The sequence below is a fragment of the Dipteris shenzhenensis genome, chromosome 7 (assembly GCF_047967505.1).
Source record: "Dipteris shenzhenensis isolate YYH24624 ecotype China chromosome 7, Dip_SZ_1.0, whole genome shotgun sequence".
Taxonomy (NCBI): Eukaryota; Viridiplantae; Streptophyta; class Polypodiopsida; order Gleicheniales; family Dipteridaceae; genus Dipteris; species Dipteris shenzhenensis.
In genome coordinates, this window is record NC_141602.1 from 17,070,405 (window position 1) to 17,086,049 (window position 15,645).

Below are 15,645 nucleotides of genomic sequence, written 5' to 3' on the forward strand. Positions count from 1 at the left end.
ACTCCAAAAAGACAAGATTAGAAATAAAAAAGAGCGGTGGACAAGTTGAGAAAAGAAAAAGGGTGTCTCATTTCAAGTGTTTTATTTATGTACTTCAAAAAAGAGTCTTGAAAAGAAAACCCACAAACATAAACTCTTGTGAAGGCTAGGGTTTAGAGTTCCTACTAGGTCTGTACAAGAAGCTCTCCTTCTATACTAGGGTTTAAGCTATTCCTAGCGTTTAAGGGTTTTATGCAAAAAACTCCTCCGCTGCTTCGTCCAAGATCGCCTTCCCGAGCCAACCTTCGACCTCATCAAGCATCCCTTTCTTCTTCGCAGCTCCCTCTTTCCCCTCACCACCCTCCTCCCGCCTGTGTCTGCCCTTGGAGTCTGCTGGGAAGATCACTTCCTCGTCCTTCGTGCTGCTGCTCTTTGCCATCTCGTACAGCGTTTCCTCGTCCACGTTGAAGGCTGCCGCCACTACTTGCGGAGGAATGCCCTTGTATACCGAGTTCCTCCCCACCAGGAACGACGGAGACGGGCTGCAGGATCATTTTGACAATATATACTTTAAATCAGCGGCGCACCAGAGAGCGAGAGCGAGAGAGAGAGAGAGAGAGAGAGAGAGAGCGCGAGCGAGCGAGCGAGCGAGACAGAGACTTCCAAATCAGCCCATGTACAGAGAGCACTAGCTAAGAACGGGAGCAATGTAGATTGCAGCATCCACCAGCGTGCAACAATATCTCATGAACCAACACAATGCAAACCTTTACCCGACCAACGCAAACTATTACAATATGCAGAGATTTGAACATGAAATAGCCGCGTAAAGAACTGAAAATAAAGACTATAAACGAGAACTGAGAATAATCACCTCTCAGATGTGAGGAGGGTAATCCATTCCAGTCCATTGTCGCCTGCAATCTTCATCGACGGGAAGTACTGAGGAATAACTAATCCACTTCCCTCTTTCACGTCTTTGTCGTAGACTGTCTCGCCGTCACCGCTCGCTACCTGAATTCTTCCATTGCCTTTGGTTATGAAAAGGATCTGATGTGCATTGCGGACAAAGGACGGTGCGCATGCTGCATTCTGCGCAAAATGAAGGAACTCGATTCAATTTCACGAACCTTCAGATTTAGATTGAATATGTCGCGCAACAAATATAGCCAGCCAGTTTCTTACATTCTCCAGTGCAACTTTCATTGCACTGAATCCAACACTTTGAAGAGCAGGCAATTTGTGCTTGTTCACGATCTTCAGCCATCCTCCATTCTTTACGTACAAATCAGGATGTTGCTCACGTGTGCTGTATTTTAGCTCTTCGAAGTAAGACCTCGCCCCGCGTCGATGTAACATCTCTTGGAAAATGTCTCGTTGACGAGGGTATTCCTCCTCCTCCTCTCTCGGCTCCGGAAACTGGATCTTTTCTTGAGTTCGTACAATACCCGCGTCGTTCTGGCGCTGAAGTAGAGATTTCACCGTCTTTTCATCAACTCCCCATGCCGTTGCAAGAGTATCGGGACTAAAACCGTGGAAAATTGCGCCGAATCGATCTTGTTTGGCTCCAGCAAGGCCGAATTGCTGCCAACCACAGATGAAATTTGTAAGGCAGTCGGATTCTCTAGTGTATGTAAAATCAAAACTTCCGATGGGTGATGTATATTCTTGCAAGACTCACGTGAAATCGTCCGGGATTTACTCCATTGGAAGTGTCGGAAGCGCACAAGACACGGTGTTGCTCCTCGCCATCGTTATACCACCAATAGACCACGCCCTTGGGGAGGGCGATAACGTCGCCAGCCCGAACTTTTCTGATGAACTTGCGACGGAATTCGCCCTGCATGGGCATTACAGCGCCCATTCTACCACATCCTGCAACAAGGCATTTCAACGAACAAAATAGTCGTGTTAAATCAAGCCAATATTCTATCGGACAAGGAAGCACAGATCCACCTGCAAGCATCGACAAACGAAGAAGTAACGATCAAGATGCTCCATACCTTTGAGCACGTATGCAATCTTATCAGCATCAGTATACTGCGGCACTAAGAGGCCATTCTGCTCCAGCTCCAGCTCCGCGATCCCTACGTGAGTGTTCCGAAGGGCCTCAATATCTTCACTCCACATTCTCAGAGCACCGCCTTCGGTTTTCAGGATCTCGCGTGGCTCGCCGAACTCCAGATCAAACTTGCGCTCACCATGACGCTCTCTGCGGTGGCGCTCCCTCTCGCGCTCTTCACGCTCGCTTTCGCGCTCTTTCGTGTCCTGGCGTGCCCAGCTGGTTGGGTAGACCAGCAGCAACGCCAGGAGCACCGCGAGCACAGCAATACGCTTCATTATCGTAGCTTGTGCAGCTGTTTGAGAATTTCCGAGGTCGATAAACCCAAAGCTCCAACGTAAAGATCTGATGCGATCAACAAGAAAGGTGGTAAAGCTCTTAGTGCACTTTATAGGCACGAGATCGGAAGCCTTATCCAACGATTTAGGAAACTGCAGCTGAAAGCCATTTAACGACGCGAGTTGCATGCACTACGTGTTGCTTCGAGCTCAGAATTGTTCCTTCAGAATTAGTATCCTATGCCTCTGTCGAACGTTGAAGCTTGCACGACCGATCAACGCCTACAAATGGTAATTTGTTTCCGTACCTGGTCGCCTTTGCGTCGTAGAAACAATGTGTCATATTTTTGGAAAGGGATGCGGCCAACCGATCCCGCTCACCAGTTGCCACCCTCTCCCCTTAGGGCCTTATATCATGGGACGAAAAAACTACGACTTGCCACGCTCTCCCCTTAGGGACCTATGTCATGGGAGGAAAAACGCTATTTCTGTTATCCAGGAAATACTTCGGAAATACTGCCCATTGGAAATGCATCATAGGAAATACATCCCAAACACGGGCAAATATCACGCCACTCTCCCACCCCCATGCTCTCTCTAATGGGCTTATGTCATATAGGGGAAAAAGAGGGAAATAATGATGGCTATTTTGGATGCTTTTCCAATGGAAGAGCATAATTGGGATGTTTTTCCTATGATGATTGACATAATGATCCAAGGGAAAATGAGACATGCTATAAGGGAAATGTCACATCAATGGTTCTCAAGAGTGTGGGAAATAGCACCTTGAGGTCTAGAGCATGGAGTGCTATTTCCCATGGTCCCACCCTATTTCCCACCTATTTCCCTTCTATTTCCCATGGTGCATTTGCACAGCATAACAAAAATAGCTATTTCTTCCGTATTTCCCTTCCATGACATAAGGCCCTAACATGGGTACCTTAAATTTGATGGATGGTGATTGGATGAAAGATCTTGGATGGCTTTAGTAGATGGTGGATGCACTTTGGTGGGCTCCAACTAGCTAATTTCGACTTTGGGGAGGCTAGTTTAAGAAGTAGTAGGCACCTTTTAATGTGGACCCTTGATCTAGATCAAGATCAATGGCTAAGATGGAGGCGCATAATCTCGGGGGGGTCACTCATCATATGTAATCCTATCGCGTGAGTTCAACAGAAGGATAATTTTTATTAATTTACAAAAAAATATATACATAAGGGACTATTTAAATTAGTTTACAAAAAATTTTACAAACTTTTGTATAGAAAAGGGATACATTTTATTAATGAAAAATTGACAGATAAGGGATTTTAAAATAGGCCTTGAACGCACGTGATATAGAGGGTTTATACATAGTGACCCCTCGAGCGCATAATGGAGTGTTAGTATGGAGGAGGATAATTGAGCGTGGATATCAATCTCCTTAGATGGAGGTGTAGGATGATTGAGATGCACCTCATGTCAAGGTCCCTGATCGCATAGAAGACAAATGGTGACTGTAGGATTGGAGGCTTTTCATTCGAGGAAATCGCCATCGGTGTGTTTGCAACTCTCAACCTCACCCATCATTGCTCCTCGTTGCCCATAGTTGGCTCCTGTCTTGAAATAGCTCTTGGGATGCAGGATTGAGTGGAATAATCTTGGTCTTGTCGTGAAAAGGTTGGGTCTGAAGGACAGATTAAGAACATGGGATAGAGAGAGAAGCAGAGTCTAGAAAGATGTTGATTAGACGTCTCAATCATGTTGGTGTGCAATGCAGTACAAACAAAAAACCAAAGATGGAAAGAGCTCCGATCATCAGTGCCTTACGTTACCTCAATTTTTACTAACCAAGTCTCTTCTTTCTCTCTCTCATACAATTTTGATCGATACACGCAATGTCTCTCTTGAGGGCCGGCCCTTTTCTTGGCAACTCTCCTTCCTCCCCTCACCTTCTGCCTTGCCTAGTGGTCTTCTCTAAGCAGAGGCATTTTCATGCACCCGAGGATACTGAAAAGGCACCGGAACAGGCTAAAGAAAATGGAATTGCATCAAGTGAAATTATTTGACGATGTTGGCTTCCTGTGTCCAACGTTCAAAAATCCCTCCAACCAAATGCTAGGTTTTAAGAATTGAGTCTGGCTTTGGAAAGTACTCAAATTGCAAAGTATTCAAGCTTCCTAGTCAAATGGCATTGAACTGCTAGGATCATAGCAAAAGCTAGCAGAAAAATGAAATAACTACTCTCAATTGTATTTGGGAAAAAAAGAGCTAGAAATCACAAAACGCCACCAACAAAAAGATGAACGGATTGATTCCAACAAAAGATTACAATGCAACCCAACGGAGTCCAAAAATTGACAATTATGAGCCTCTAACACAAAGATACAAAGTGATGCATGTGTGAGGGGTTGACAAAGGATAGAGATCTCACAACACATCCCACCACTGATGCGATGATAGACAAGAATCTTTGGCCCCCCTTTCTGTGGACCAGAGTCGTCAGCTTTGAGATTAGCACCAAATAGGTCCTTCCATAAGATATCATTCTTCTCATGCTCCAACATCCCGATCATATCAACCATAGACATCATCTCTTTGCCTCCATGGGAGACGTTCAAACGTTCTGAGTCCTCTGCAAATGCTACATTTTTTCGTACCACAAATGACTTACCATATTCTCCCTCTAGCTCGCAACTCAGATTTGTAATGCCAGCTACCTCAATTTCAACTTGTCTCTGCGAACTCTTTGGGAATCACTCTGCACTGAATGAATCTTGGGATTTGGGCCTTCAAGTTTAGTATTGAAATCAATCTGCTGCAGTTTGATGAACTAGGCCTTCGAACTGCCCCAACGACACATCAACCCCAAAACCTAGAAAGGGCTTCTCATGTCTAGGTCACTTGGAGGCATATTCTTGTCCATACTTCGCTTGTCTTTTGTTATCGAAGATCCATATTGCCTTGCATCGGGACACCACTGTGGCGCTTTTCCATTTGGCTTGTTCATTTTATTGTGCAAAAGAACTAAAGCATTGTAGGTTAAACATGGACACTCAAGCTCAAAGGAAAAGGAGAACTACCCGTTGAGTTCTACTCTCGCCAAAAAAAACTGTCCATCAAGCCAAAAGTAGACACAAGTGATCAAAGAGTTTAGTCCTGGGATGATGAATAGAAGCAATTGAGCTGTAGTCAAACCTTCAAATCTCTTGTGTACAAGCCAGCTTCTAGGGATTGTTGTTTGCACACTATGACTTTTTAGTCTGACACAGCTTGGAGTCTGGATCTCTCCCTATTGTTTGCAATTCATAGCAAAAGTGACTAGATTGATCTGCAAGAGATTATAATTAGATTGGGTCAAACAAACTAGAATAGGGTTTTCTTTGGGTGGCTATGGGCATACTCAAGGATGACTGGCTTTACAGGACCTCTCTCTTGTGGGCTAACAGATCTAAAGGGGTGGTGTAACAATACATCACAAAGTACATAGTTATTTAAACTTACAATATCAACTACCATTTTCATCTGTCAATATGTAAACTAAAATTAATACTTATGCTACTGCACTCTTCTGACATGTCTTTGTGCGGATCGCAAATCCAAGAGGTTTATGGTTGTGGCAATTGTGGTAGCCAACTTTGCTGTGTCAATCTTTTCTGTGTTGGTGTTTTGGTGGAGAAACGGTACAAGCAGTGCCTCTCAAGATCTAACGGGTATTGTAAATTAAATTTGGTTGTAGATTATAGATTGAGTACTATTTTGCCATCCTTTCAAGGAAATTAATTTCTTCCCAAGGATCTTGTATTGTTTATCTAGTTTATTACAGTATTTGTCACATTGATTTAAAGATTATATGTATGGAGGGGAGATCACAAATCTTTTCATACAATGTTCTAAAACATGCCACAAGGAATGTCAATCAAAACCATAAACCAGGTGAAAGTGCTTCGGTATAATAGTCTTCAAGGTATGCAATGCTTGCAAGACTAGGGAAATAGGGTGCTTCAATTCCCTACAATACTACTAGGATTGTCCTTGTAACTCTGAACCCAAATTTTGGGATTGGTGCTTTGATGGACTTCTCAAGCTTATTTGGAGGGCGTCCTAGCGTATGGCACTGAAGTAGTAGTTAAGAGGATTAATTCCAACACAAATTTCTCTTTATGGATGTGGTAAATCACAAAATTGTGTATTGCATTCTTTCTATGTGCTTGTTTACTCATCACATGTCTCTATCTTGTAGTAGGATCTCCTGAGAATGTAAGAGTCAATGAATCCTACAATTAGAGCTCCCTACCAAAGCATTCCAGGTATGAGTTCATATGAGCAACAAAGGCCACAACTTGTTCAGTAGAGCTTGCTGATTGAAAAAGAATACTATCCAAGCTTAAATCAGCTACCTATATCCTCATTTCCACACCCTCTCCAGTAGCCTCTTGATACAGTGAACACCCCTTTTTTGCAATATCAATTAATCGGATATGTGGACCTCATATATTAGATATTTCCCACAGCATGCATTTCCACAAGCTACACTTCAGCCCTCATAGATGTCAGCATTCTCTAGTTATCACCAAGAAGAGGGATTCCACGTCGTAGACTTGAATAATAGTGAATATTGGCCTAGGAGAGAAATCAATGCTCTACTACTAACCCCTCCTCCTATCCTAGCTTTACTGAAACACACACTCCCAGCAGTGACATCCAACAGGTTTCTAAAGGGAAGTCAGTAGAGAAGAAACATTGGCCCTTGATTGGCCTTCTAGAAAAAGAAGGGCACGTAAAAGCCAAGAATCTGAAGCTAAAGGAGCTGAACATGAAGACAATGATCCACAAAAGGGAAAGCGATATTCAGCTAGTGACTCGAGGGGTTCGCCTAAAAAAATTTACTATACCATATGCATTCAAAAGGAGGGGTATTTTAATCCAACTTTTTGAAAAAATTTAATAGAATTACAATAACAGGAGGGATTTTTCAATTCAATTTTAGAAAAAACTCACCTAGTTCATAAGTAAAGAGGAGTGTTTTTATTATGGGATAAATTTTACTTGAGGGGTTTCTTAATACCCTTTGAACACACATGATACATAGGGTTTCTTAGTTGTGCCCTCCCCAAGGCTAGTGACCTGATTGGTTTAGTGAGCTTTCACCTAGAGATGCAAGGTCCAAGTTTGATACTTTGACCACTCATCATGAGTTGTGGGTGGTAATGGCCATCAAGATGGCATCAGAGGGGTATCCTGTGAAGCAATTGAAAAGTTATAGAGAAACGTGGGATTCTAAATTCAAAAGGTACAATGCAGAGTTAAAATGTTTGCTAAGTCAATATGGATTTGGAGATGATAATGAGGCTGAAGGTGCAAATTTTATATTGTTCAAGCTGGATCCAAAGGCAGAAAAATGCATCTTTATTGGATATGCTCTGCACCAGAAAGGGTATCGCTGTTATAACCCTTCCACCCGCAAAATGCAAGTGAGCAGAGATGTTGTTTTTGATGAAATGAGCAGCTGGTATGCACCAACTGTTATGGTAGGAGATGCAGATGCAGGAAATGGGAATGCTGCAATAAATGCAGAGCAGCAATCTCAAGCCTTGAGTGGACCCAGAGAGTCCTCTATTAATGGATCTAATGCATGGACAGGGAGATTGAGATCTAGTGAATCGTCACATGGCAGTCCTGATAGTGTTGTGCAGGTATCACATAAGGGAAAAGAAAAAGTGGACCATGCTCTAGTGTTTGATGTGTCTGCTGGTAGCTCTCATGTTGATGGAGAGTCAAGTGGCTCTGAAATGAGCCTTGATGAGGAACTTGGGATTCCTTCTGTTGTTACACCTGGTGCAAGAAAAAGCAGGCATGATTTAAAGACTCCTGCAACTGATCCAGCTGTACGGAGGTCCACTCGTATTAAGTATCCAGTTGACAGGCTAAGATATGATGGGTATACAGCACATCACTATGCTTATATGGTCAAGGTTCTAGAGGAGCCAGAGCCCACATGTTTTGAGGATGCAGCAGGGCATAAAAATTGGGAAGCAGCTATGGATGAAGAGATGGCTGCCTTGGATGCAAACCACACTTGGGATTTGATGCCTTTGCCTCATGATAAGAAGGCTATTGGCTGCAAGTGGGTTTACAAAGTAAAGCACAATGCTGATGGGTCTGTTAGCAGGTACAAGGCAAGATTGGTTGCCAAAGGTTTTGCACAGACATATGGAATTGACTATGAGGAAACTTTCAGCCCAGTTGCAAGGATGGCAACCGTGAGAGCAGTAATTGCTATGGCTGCTGCAAAGGGATGGTCTTTGCATCAGATGGATGTGAAAAATGCCTTCTTGCATGGTGATTTGCAGGAAGAGGTTTATATGATGCAGCCAGAAGGTTATGAGGATAATTTACACCCCGATTTTGTATGCATGTTGCGCAAAGCCTTGGCTTAAAACAGGCGCCGAGGGCATGGTCAGACAAGATAGGGCAATATCTTGTCACTATTGGATTTCAGATTTCCAATTCAGATTTTTCACTCTATGTGAAAAGGACAAACAGAGGGATTGTGCTTATAGTCATCTATGTTGATGACTTGATTATTACAGGTGATAGTGATGCAGACATTAATGAAGTGAAGCTGCTGTTGAAGCAGAAATTTGAGATGAAGGATTTGGGAGAGCTGCGTTACTTCTTGGGCATTGAGGTTATTAGATCCCCGAGTGGGATATGGCTGTTGCAAAGGCAATACGGTTTGGACATGCTGTCCAAATATGGGATGACAGGCTGTAAGCCTATTTCTGTTCCATTGGAGCAGAATGTGAAGCTCAATGCAAAGACAGGTGAGCTTCTTGAAGATATTACTATGTACAGGCGCATAGTAGGTAGCTTGATTTACATGACTATAACCAGACCAGATTTGAGCTATGCTGTGGGGCTGGTGAGTCAGTTTATGCAGGCACCGAGGAAGCCACATTTGGATGCGGCTAGGCGCATACTGCGGTATGTGAAGTCCACATTGCATTATGGACTGTTTTATGAAGCTGGGTGTGCATTACAGGTACATGTATACACAGATGCTGATTGGGCTGGTAGCATCTCAGACAGGAGATCTACTAGTGGTTTTATGTTTTCCCTTGGGAGTGCTGCCATCAGTTGGAGCAGCAAGAAGCAGCCAACAGTTGCCTTGTCAAGCACAGAGGCTGAGTACAGGGGTGCAGCAATGGCTGCATGTGAGGTAGCTTGGTTACGGAAGCTACTTGCAGATATGGGACAGTCAATTCATGCAGCAGTTGTCATTCATTGTGACAACATTAGCAGCATCATGCTTGCTAATAACCCAGTTTATCATGCTAGAACGAAGCACATTGAGGTGCATTATCACTTTGTGAGAGAGAAGGTTCTAGCTGGTGAGATTGATCTTGTCTATGTCAGCACTGAGGAGCAGGTGGCTGATATTTTTACAAAGGCATTGGGTACCGAGAAGCTTCGCAGATTTAGGAGCTTGCTTGGTGTACGTGAGATGGATTTGAGCTTGAGGGGGAGTGTTGAGATATCAAGCTCTACCCCCGATATATCTCCTGGGTGACTATCATTTATGTCACCACCTATGTTAGTTGTACTCGTGGTGTAGTTAGACTACCACGTATGTTTTTGGTTTGGGTTCACATATGAACCACGTATTCTAGGTTTCGACATATAGGGTATTTCCCTCTTCTATTGTATTGTTGTTGTGTGAAAAAGTGAAGAAAGGCTTCACCCTCCAACCTTGTGTCCTCTCTCTTTTGTGTGTTGTGAAGAAAGCTGAACTTGAGTCTCCTATCTCTCTCCCTTATTCTTTACAGCTTCTATAGGGAGAGAAAAGTACGCCATCAAATTAGGGAGGGGTGAGGTGGATAGGGCGGGATTGGTATGTTTAAAATAGGATGACCTTTGAAGTGAGCCTCTCATCCTTTTTGGACCCACAAGGCACATTTGGAAGGACATCAAAAAATTGAAGCAAAAAGATGGTGGGGATAGCTCATAGGTAATTTATGTACTACTTTTTGTTTCACCTTGGATGTCGAGTTGAATTAATAAATATATTGCTCTGTTTCTACTTGCCATTTTGGATTATTACCTTGTATATACACTACAAGGCAAGAATATAACGTGATGATGTTTCATATTCAAGGTCTCCTTGATAGCCTTTTATGATTGAGGGTTTACCAAGAAAATGTTTCTCTTATGTATGCCATATGGGTGATGTGAAGAGGATGTCCAACTAGTGGAGTTTTTGTAAATTTATGGAAGCTTGGTGTTGTAACATGGAATGTAATGATTGCAGGTTATGATTTGCATGGGCTTATGATTGCAAGCTATATTGCAGGTTATCCATTGATTGAAACCCAAATAGACTTGTAGGTTATGCTTTGCATGGGCTTATGATTTTAGGTTATGCAATGATTGAAGGTAAAATAGACTTGGTGAGGTGAAGTGGAATGCAAATTGTTTGCGCAAGCTCAAGAAGCCTTTGACAATATGACAGTTCAAAATGTTGTCCTAGACTGTTCTGATTGTAGGATATCTGAACACGGACCTGGTCATGAAGCACTAAACTATTTTGATCAAATGCAGCTGGAGGGCATCTGTCTGAATCCTATCACAATGTATACATCTTGAAAGCTTGAATCAGTGCCACAAACTACATGCTAATCTTGCGGAAACAGATTTGAAGAATGTTTTTATTGGCAACAGTTTGGTTGACATGTATGCCAAATGGATTACTAGTAGCTGAATCATGGGAAGTCTTCAACAAGCTGCCAATTGAAGATGTTGTGGCATTTTTGATACGCAATTTCTATGAGGCCAAACTATAAGAGGTGGGAAAGCTCATTGCTCACTATCAGCTTGGATTTGAATTCAAAGTGGAGGTTTGTAATACCCTTGTTGATATTCATGTCAAATGTGGGACCAAGTTTGAAGATGGACGTAGTATGTTTGATGATTTACCTAAACAAGACCTTATGTCCTGGGGACCATTCATTGCTAGATATGTACAGCGGCTTCTCTTATTCCATGCAAACATTATTAGCATCCATTTTGAAAGCATGTGGTAGCATAGAATCTGCCAGGCTCATACATGACCATATTATCAAATGCGAACTAAAGTTTGATTTGTTTTCAAGCCTTGGGGTCAACGTTTGCTTGGGTGTAGCCAATCACGAAACTATTTTCGGGGCTGTTTTGGGGCCACAACGTGATGCACTTCTAAGTGAATATTTGAATTTTGTGCGAACCCGTGCTCTCGTCAAAAATTTCCCCGACATCATGAAGGCCCACAAACGTAATAATAAGATGCAATCTATTTGTTTTGAATGCCGCATAGCTTGAGACACAGCATCTCTACACTACTGCGCACAATGCAGGTCTCTAGCCTAAGCCACCTGACCACTTATCATCGCGCAGCCTTTTGCTATAGCTTTGCCACCTATCACTGGGCACCGCACCCATGCAGATCATTAAAATTGAAGGTTGGCTTGGAGAGACCACCACGCTGGCTCTTAGAGTAATAATTAGACGTAATCTATTATTCTGAACACTGTCGCATCACAGTCTCTAGTGTGATCACCTGTCATCATGCAACTTTTTGACGCATCTTTGCCAGCAGCCCATGCAAATCATAGGTTGGCTTGGAGAGACCACCGTGCTAGCTTTTGGCATAATAATGAGATGCAATCTATCATTTTAAGCATCGCCTCAGTGCAATCTCTGGCCTGACGACCTGTCATCATCGCCTAGAATTCAAGGTTGTCTTGGAGAGACCACCAACTGATTCTTGGAGTTATAGCTCCTTTACCTATTTTTACGTATTACAGGAGGAGGTCTATGATGACTAGCGAGCTGGCAAATAGAACAAAATCTACAACAGCCACCGCGCTGGTTCTTGGAGTTATATATTTGTGTACTAAGCAAAATGTATTCCATTGTGTAACCAAGCAAAATGCAATTGATGATATGGCCCTTGAGGGGTCCCCTTTAGGGGCAAGGGCCATATCGACATGCCATTTCTGTCCAGTGCAATTTGGATATTATATAATGCATGTCGATATGGCCCTTCCCCCTATAGGGGACCCCTAAACAGCAATATCATCAATTGCATTTTTTGCAAGTTTAATTGTATTTTTCTAGATGTATCCCCATGCAACCACAACAGTTGGTCATTGGAGTTATTTTAGCACTATTTTGGTCATAAACCCAGGAAATTGTAGTCCTTCTTTCTTGGCATTTTAGTCCTTATTGCAGTAAATATAAATGAGGGCAAAAAGTGGTCGACTTGGAAAGGCATAGAAGAGAAGAATCAAAGAAGCGCATGAAGGAGCTTTGAGATAGGCTCAAAGAAGTGAGAAGTGAAGGGGACATGGTGGACAAGGAGCTAGAAAAGATGCAAAAGTATCTTGAAGATCAGAGCTGAGCCAAAAAGGAGGGTCTTTACAAACCGCTCTACAACATGCAAAACGCATTGAACATTGAAAAAGACCAAATGATGGAGGAGCTGAAAAGGGAGAATGTAGAAACCAGAAAGGTGATGCGGGAACTATGAGAGAGCTTCAAGGCCAGGAAGTAGTTGGGGTGGAGAAGACAACAAGGTAGCTCTCCAGGCCAGGAAGGATGAAGAGAGCAGCAATGGTGGAGCAAGTTGTAGTAGCAGCCACGGTGGAGCAATTTGCAGCAGCCACGATAAGGGTTGTTTTTTCAAAACATTGTTGGAAGTCCAAAGAGTAAGCTACAAGACCCTACAAGAAGATTACGATAGATTTCCAAAGTAGAGTGGAAGTCTTGGAAACCGCCCATGAAAATGTTTTTGAGCAATTTAAGCAGCTTCAACAGATGCTGAGGGATTCAGATGAAGTTGTTGCACAAAGTGAGTAAAAAGTGGAGGAGATAGAGGAGAACATTTGCAGCCTTAAGATGAGGGAGGAAGGAATCAAGAAGCAACTTCGTCATGTACAAAGCAAGATTGTGGTATTGATGGCTACAATAGTTAAATCGGATGCTTATCCTACTATGCAACAGGGTCTGAAATGGATGGTCTGCCATTGCCCCATCTTAGATGATTGTTGTATCCGATGGCCTACGTGCTACCACCCTGTGCACGTTTTTGGCTTTGGGGTGTTTGTGCATATAAAATTGCTATGTAGAGAATGCCATTGCCTAGGTCATGGACAGATCAAATGTGCCTGCATACTATACAACTATCTATGACGAGAAAGTAGATGCTACAGCTCAATTTGCCATTTGGGCAAAAGATACAAAAGACAATGAGCTCAAATTGAAGAAGCCCTGACTACAAGGAAAAGGAGCTTGAAGGGAGAAACCATCCCCCTCAGGAATGGAGCAAGAAAGGCCGAGCTTGCAACCAAGAAGCTCAAATCAAGGAAAGAGGAAGCAGCATGGAGGGGCCAGGCCCCTGCAGGAATGAACTAGCCCCATTCTGGAAACGAGCAAGGAGGGCTGGCCGAGCCTGCAATCAGGGAGCTCAACAAGGATTCCTTGAGATGTAATATGAAGGAAAGGAGTCTTTGAGATGTAATCTATGTAATCTATGTGTAATCTATTGAATTGTTAATCTTCTCGAGAGTTTACTTAGGCAACGTTTTCTTAGCTATGTGACTAGATAGTGTCCTTTGATCCACGCCAAGGACCATAATGTGAGATCAAAGATTTCGATTTAACAAGCAATGTGAGATGAAAGATTTTTATTATATCACTAATGTGAGATCGAAAGATTTTGATTAGTCAACTAATGTGAGACGAAAGATTTTGTTTCGACAACTAATGTGAGATGAAAGATTTCGATTAGACAACTAACATGAGACTGAAGAATGAGAAGGTCAGGCTCAATGAACCAAGCAATGAACTCAAAGATTTTGATTACCAAACTAACATGAGACTGAAGATCAAGAAGGTCAGGCTCAATGAACTCTCTACTATTTTATCCACCTATTGTCGATCCACCTATAGCTAGTGAATATATGGCATACCCAAATAACTTTGGAATGCTTTTGTTCTATCTGAAAACGATGTTGGATGACACCCTCGCAGAAACAGACTCGGAGAAGGAGGAAAATGGCTACAACAAGGACATGCTTTGGTGGTGGGTGTATTACTTGGAGTTGGCAAAGACAATGAATATGAATTTCCCTGGCTATTGTTTTTCCTGCTCCTTTAAGGTACTTGTCAAGCTCATGGTGTAGGTTTCTTTTGGCAAGACATGATAGAGGAGTGAAGATGTACAGAGTGCAAAGACCAAGATGAAGAGGAACCCCAGCAAAAAGAGGATCTACTATGGGCATACAAGTCGACAGATTCAAGCAAGCATTGTGTAATTCAAGTGTGTGAAGAGGTCTGCCATTGTGCATTAGACTGGCCTAAAGAGCTAGGAGATGCTTGCTATAGAGAGGCTGATAAGATAGTTGGGAGTCTCGAATTTCCTTGAGCCACAAAATATCATTGTATTTTGAAAAAATAAAAATCTTGCAGACATTTCTTTGGACTTGTGGACTTTCTCATGGTGCTTGTTATACCTAATTTTGTATCGACCTGCTTCCATGTTAGTAATTAAATGTTTTAAGGAGCCTGGTGGTTGAAATCTGCCAGTTAACGATAACCAGTCTAAAGGGCAGTGTTTTAATAGTATAGCGCTATGCAAGGATTCATCATGGGAAACCACCGTGGTGGTTATTGGGATATACTAAAAGCAAGCATGGGATTTACCGTTTAGTATTTACAAAAAAAGTTTAATAAAACCAGCACGGTGGTTGTTTGGGATATACTAAAAAGAAGCATAGTCTCAAATACAAATTCCATTTTCTAGAACAAGTGGACATATTGTTTCCTTGCAATGAGACTATATACATTTTCTTAGTAATATCTCAGTCGTCCTCGTCCACTGCTCCAAGACACCCCAAGATGTGCTCATGCGTGTCTGAATCCAATTTGAAGGTACTATTGCCCTTCTTTCGTTCTGGCACAGGTTGCATTTGGAACTTAATAGCTCTTACTAGATGAGAGTATACACATGTTTGTAGACTCTTATGTAGCAGTTCGTAATTGCATCCTCTTCTACTACATCCCACTTCTCATAGGTTGTTCCCTAATCCCTTAAATGTTTCCTCAACCTTGTGCTTAGGTTTTGTGCAATGCAATAGAAAGTATGGGTCATCTTTCTCGCTCTCTCGAGATGCTGCGACTACTGTAAAGTTATCCCCCTCTTCCAAACAGTCAGTGAGGTCATCGAAACTCTCCCCAAATTGTGGCGAGTCATTTGTCTCTCCATTGTTTGTCACTCCATCTGAACATAGAGGGAAAACTTGAACTTGA

The 15,645-nt window shown here is 42.6% G+C and overlaps 1 protein-coding gene across 1 annotated transcript; it reads right to left on the bottom strand.

Annotated features, from left to right (window-relative positions):
- Positions 1–229: 229 nt before the first annotated feature.
- LOC147900016 (cocosin 1-like) lies at positions 230–2,322 on the bottom strand. Its single transcript, XM_087376563.1, has 5 exons — positions 1,983–2,322; positions 1,661–1,854; positions 1,165–1,563; positions 854–1,071; positions 230–521 (listed from the first exon to the last, which is right to left on the bottom strand). Exons 1-5 carry the CDS (start codon positions 2,317–2,319, stop codon positions 230–232), a joined length of 1,440 nt encoding a protein of 479 aa, XP_087232689.1. The 5' UTR covers positions 2,320–2,322.
- Between the last annotated feature and the right edge of the window lie 13,323 nt (positions 2,323–15,645).